General features: G+C 49.6%; 1 protein-coding gene across 2 annotated transcripts; it reads right to left on the minus strand.

The window, feature by feature from the left end:
• Window positions 1-201: 201 nt before the first annotated feature.
• MAFB (MAF bZIP transcription factor B) lies at window positions 202-4,303 on the minus strand. Of its 2 annotated transcripts, none has more exons than XM_025170539.2 (2): window positions 2,640-4,303; window positions 202-637 (listed from the first exon to the last, which is right to left on the minus strand). In XM_025170539.2, the coding sequence occupies exons 1-2, from the start codon at window positions 3,605-3,607 to the stop codon at window positions 592-594; spliced, it is 1,014 nt and encodes a 337-aa protein (XP_025026307.1). In that variant the 5' UTR covers window positions 3,608-4,303; the 3' UTR covers window positions 202-591. The 2 variants fall into 2 exon arrangements, with proteins under 2 accessions (XP_025026307.1, XP_015744577.1); XM_015889091.3 differs by having other exon boundaries at window positions 205-2,248.
• Window positions 4,304-4,847: the final 544 nt, after the last annotated feature.

Consider the following 4,847-nt stretch of genomic DNA (forward strand, 5'->3'; position numbering starts at 1 on the left):
TTTCAGGAATGTGGGGTTAGTCATTTCATGGATCAAGCCCTGAATTGTGTTCCTTGCAGCCCTCTATAACTCGCCTGATTGGATGAATTGGCGATGATTGCAATCATCATCACCATCTTTCCCCAAGCTCAATGCCCTCAAGAAAAGTACACCCTTTAAAGAAATGCCATGTCAATGATATTAGTAAGCAAAAATAGGAAACAATTTTAATAACCAAGAGAAACAAAAACCAGAAACCAGTCTGAATAAAACTACAATAAGACCAAGAGGTGTATTTTTAATATTTTTCATATCATAAGCAGGATTTGAAATTGATCCCTTCAGAACGTTTACATGAAATAAAAACATTATTTTCTGCTGCTGCAATGCTGTGATTTCAACACAGTTGAATCCATAAAAACCCAAAAGCTTAGAGGGGTATTTTCTGATGCATGACTATTAATATTCACAATATTTAAAACTGCAAGCACCATGCTTTTCATTTTTCACGATTCTTGGTATTACTGTTAATTTATAAACTAATACAAACTTAAAATGCATCCGGCCAGCAGTGCCAGCAAATTCTAAAAGGAAACTAAAAAATAAAGGTTTTCATTTTGGTATTTTTGTCAGTGCAATGTAAAATCCTTTTACTGACCTGCAGGAGGAAAAAGAAGGGGGGGAAAAGGAAAAATCACAAGAAATAATAATAATTATTATAATAAACACCCATAAATTTCCAAACTACTAAAAATTTTGGTTACACTCTCACTGGCTGCGTGAAAAAGCAGATTAAACATTGCAAAAGCTAAACTTGGAAGCTACAAAGCTAAAACAACCACCTTTTTAAAAAGGGGAAAGCTGTTTTTTCCCCCCTCTGCATTCTGAATTCATTCATCCTTTTACACACAGATAAACTTAACTCCAATCAGAACTCAAACACGTGAGCTGCTCTGGACGCAGTCAGTGAAACTGACTCGCGTTTCTTTAGTTAAGAAACCAAACGGCCAATTGTTGCTCTGGAGGAGGAGGAAAAATAATTGCAAATCATAAGCTTTTTTCTTTTTCTGAGTGAGCAACAAAATCAGGTGGTTCACACAGATGCTGGGTCTCAATGATGGACTGTAGCAAGACCGAACCACTGAATTTATGCACTGCTGCCACTTTAAACTATATTCTTCCCACGTTAATGGTTTAAAAAAAAAAATCAAAAGGTGACTCTTAAACATACTTACTTGGAAGTGAAATCCAACTGGATTCAAAGGAAGCTGAGTCTTTCTAAACATGGGAGATTAGCTCCCCTAATTTTAGCAGACTTGACCTCCAAGTAATTTAATTAAGATTGGGGAATTAAAAGAGGCTAGGCATGTCTCTTTCTGCCCCAACAAAAACCAAAATGAAAACTAAATTAACAAAAAAAAAACAACAACTACAGCTTTTAAAAGTGCACCAAATATACAAAGATGTTTTCTGAATGCAAAATGCCCAGAATTTCTTTTTTTCTTTGTAGGTTATTATTTCTGTGACAAATGATCACTGAAAACCAGCCTGCTGAAATGTTCTTGCATTTTGCCCTGTGCAGATTGATGTGGCGTGGCTGATATTTACAAGCTAAGAGAGGGCCCAATCCACCCCCAGCTGTTCTCCTGCGCAGTAACCTCCTTGATTTCTGTGAAACTTGCGCAGGAAACATGTCTGGTGGATTGAGTCCAGAATTTAAAAAGAAAAATAAAGCTAATAGAGAGATAGGACAAGCAGTTGCATGTGCAAGTAAAAAGAGGGCTTTCTATATAGAACTCGTGACAGTTTCTTATTCAAAGAAACAAACAATAACAACAGAAAAAAAGAAAAAAGTATGGTCGATGATCAACGACATGCGAAATTCTTAAACAAGAAAATGGTACAAAATAGAAGTTACCATACATGTCCAGCATGCAGGATTAATATTTTTAATGCAGATTTTTCGTATTTTTTTTCTATATAATCAAGCAGGCAATAAAACCGAGGAGGCTTCTGTCTCTCTCTTTTTAATTTCCTTTCCTATTTTACTCGCTTGCATGGTTAAGTCCCATCTGAATCCTGTCCCTTTTTCTCAAAGCAGGCAGTCTATGAGAGCCCTGCATATATTGTCCTCGCTCCTTTTCCAGGCTATCGGTGCACTTCCCCCCTCGCATGTGTTCTTCCTTCGTTTTTAGGAACTCCAAAGCGGGTATTCTAGATGGCTTGTCCGGTGCCCGTCCCTTTGTTTTGCAAAGTCCAGGATAAAGTTCTACAAGCAAGCAATCGAGTAGTATAAAAAACTTTTACCAGGCTTTTCCTTCCCCCTCCCCACCTATCTCTCCCCTCCCCAAAGCCCCTTCTTGCTATTAAGCTGGCCGGTTAAGAGGAAAAGTTGCACCCTTCCCCTTCCGCCCTTCACAGCTAAGCTAGAAGCACAAGATGCTGCTGCAGAGGTTCCCCACACGGTCCTGGCCTGGAGGCAGCCCACCCTCCCCAGGCCTCGCAGTCATTCTTCTGACTCTCTCTCTTTTTCTCAACCTTAATCTCGCTGCTTGGGAGGGTAGATGGATGGAGATGTCAGCGGAGGGGGGAGAAGGGACACAAGTGGGGGGGGAGTGGATGGGGGGGTGGTTAGGGATCTTGGTTTTTTAAGGACTCACATGAAGAACTCGGGAGAAGATGGGTTATCGCTGGTGGATCCAGCCTCTCGGAAACCATTGCTGGCCAGTTTCTCGCACTTGAGCTTGTAGGCGTCTCTTTCTCTGGCCAGCCGGGTCACTTCTTGCTTGAGCTGCTCTACCTGCTGAAGCAGCTGGGTCTTCTCATTCTCCAGGTGATGTTTCTGCTGGACCCGCTTGTACCTGCAAGACTGGGCATAGCCTCGGTTCTTCAAGGTCCGCCTCTTCTGCTTGAGGCGGATCACTTCATCCTTGGTGAAGCCCCTCAGGTGCCTGTTGAGCTCCCGCACCGACATGGAGACCAGCTGGTCGTCGGAAAACCGGTCCTCCACGCTGCTGGAAGACGAGGCAGAGGAGGAGGCAGAGGACGGGTGAGGAGGGTGCGTGTTCTGCAGCTGCTGGGATGAACTGGAAGCAGTGGAGGGGGTAGGAGAGGCCTGGTGATGGTGCGGGTGGTGGTGGTGGTGCGGGTGCCCAGGGCCAGACAGGTCTTCGTGGGGGACCCCTCCGTACTGGTGGTGGTGGTGGTGGTGGTGCGGGTGGTGGTGGTGGTGGGCAGCGGCGGCCCGGAAGCTCTCGAAGCTCTGGAGCTGCTGGGGCACTTGGTGGGACCCGATCAGGGCTTCCACGGCGTCCTCCGGCGTGAGGTTGAGCGCCTCCGGATTCATCTGCTGGTAGCTGTTGGCCATCCAGTAGAGGTCCTCCAGGTGCGTTTTCTGCTCGGTGGGACTGAAGCTGGGCGAGGAGGGCACCGAGCTGCAAGGGGTGCTGATGGGGGTGGAGGACACCGAGCCGGCAGGCTGGAGGCGCGTGCAGTGCCTGCCCGAGCGATCGGCTCGCCCGAGCGGCTCCTTCTTCACATCAAATTTCATCAGGTCGAAGTCGTTGACGTACTCCATGGCCAGGGGGCTGGTGGGCAGCTCGGGGCCGATGCTCAGCTCGGCAGCCATCACGCCGGGCTGCGGTGGAAGCACCTCCCCTCCGGTTGGAGACAGCGAGCGAGAGCGGGAGGGAGGGAGAGCAGGAGCCTCACTCCAGGGCCTCAGCTTTCCCGGTGCCAGCCAGTCCGAAGAAAACTTTCTTCTTTCCTTCTTCGGTGCGTCGCCGCAGCCAAGCCCAAGAGCGAGCGAGCCAACCAGCCAGCGAGACACGCGCACGCGAGGCTGCGGCCGCGGCGCTGCTGCTGCTGCTGCTGCTGCTGCTGCTTTCGCCTTTTCTCTCACGGAGACCGCGGCGCAACGCAAAAGAAAAACAGAACAGGCACGACAGGCGCGAGCTGCCCGAGTCGCTTTCCTGGCCAGTAACCCGCTGGCGGAAGGAAGGAAGGAAAATCCTGCGAGGCTGATTGAGCTGCCGCCGTGCCCCCCTCCCCTTTCAGGGGGAAATCACTCGCTGGATTAAAAACAGCAATAACTATCTGCCTCTTGCTTTTGTTTGTAAGTCCGGCTCTTTTTCACCCGCCGCGGCGGCGATTCCCGAGCAACTTTTTGCTCGATCGGCAGCTTGGCGAAAGGTGGGTGATTGGCTGCCGTCGGGCTCGCGCTGGGAAAGGGGAGGGAGGGGAAGAAGGAAAGGGGGAAGGCACCCCACCACCTCCGCGCTCAGCTCCCAGCCGCAGCCTCCAGCGTTGGAATTGAACAGCTGTGATTCGCCGAGCCTCCCCACTTGGTGCCTTATATTGTTTTCCTCGCTGACACTCAGGCGAAGGGGGCGGGCCGGCGGAGCGCGCCGACCAACCGCGGCTCGGACGCTGAGTTCCTGGGGTAGCCGGGGGCGGGGCCTTTCTTGAAAGAGAGTGACAGCTCCCAGCCAGTCAGCTGACGAGCAGCTGGAGGAGAAGCCCGCGGAGCGGAGTTCCAGCCGCGCGGGTTGCGCTTTCTTTCTTTAATCTCCCCGAGTCTCTTCCCGGCCGCGCTCCCCTCCTTTCCGCCGCAGTTGGGAAGGGTGTCCTGGCCCTCCTTTCTTTTGCACCGCCCGCCCTTCTTCCTAGCTATTACGCGGAAATGTTATTTTGATTCTCGTTATTAATAATGTGGCCGCTTTTTTTCCTGGCCTGCGAAGCGTGATTTTGCAGCCAAGGAAAAGAAGGCGGTAATAAAGAGTTGCAATCTCTTCCTGCGGAAGGGAGGCGAGAGTTTAAGGTTGCCATAAAGTAAAATCAGGGTCCCGCTCACGCGTGTGCCTGAGAGC

The sequence above is a fragment of the Python bivittatus genome, unplaced genomic scaffold, assembly GCF_059951505.1.
Source record: "Python bivittatus isolate LINGU-HERP-01145 unplaced genomic scaffold, Pbiv_v1 ctg000700_np1212, whole genome shotgun sequence".
Taxonomy (NCBI): Eukaryota; Metazoa; Chordata; class Lepidosauria; order Squamata; family Pythonidae; genus Python; species Python bivittatus.

Bases quoted from the DNA above. Each gene is read 5' to 3' on its own strand.
- MAFB (XM_015889091.3), bottom strand. From the start codon at position 3,607: ATGGCTGCCGAGCTGAGCATCGGCCCCGAGCTGCCCACCAGCCCCCTG. The intron at 2,249-2,639 runs GTGAGTCCTTAA...GCTTGCTTGTAG, and splicing joins TCTTCTCCCGAGTTCTTCAT to AACTTTATCCTGGACTTTGC.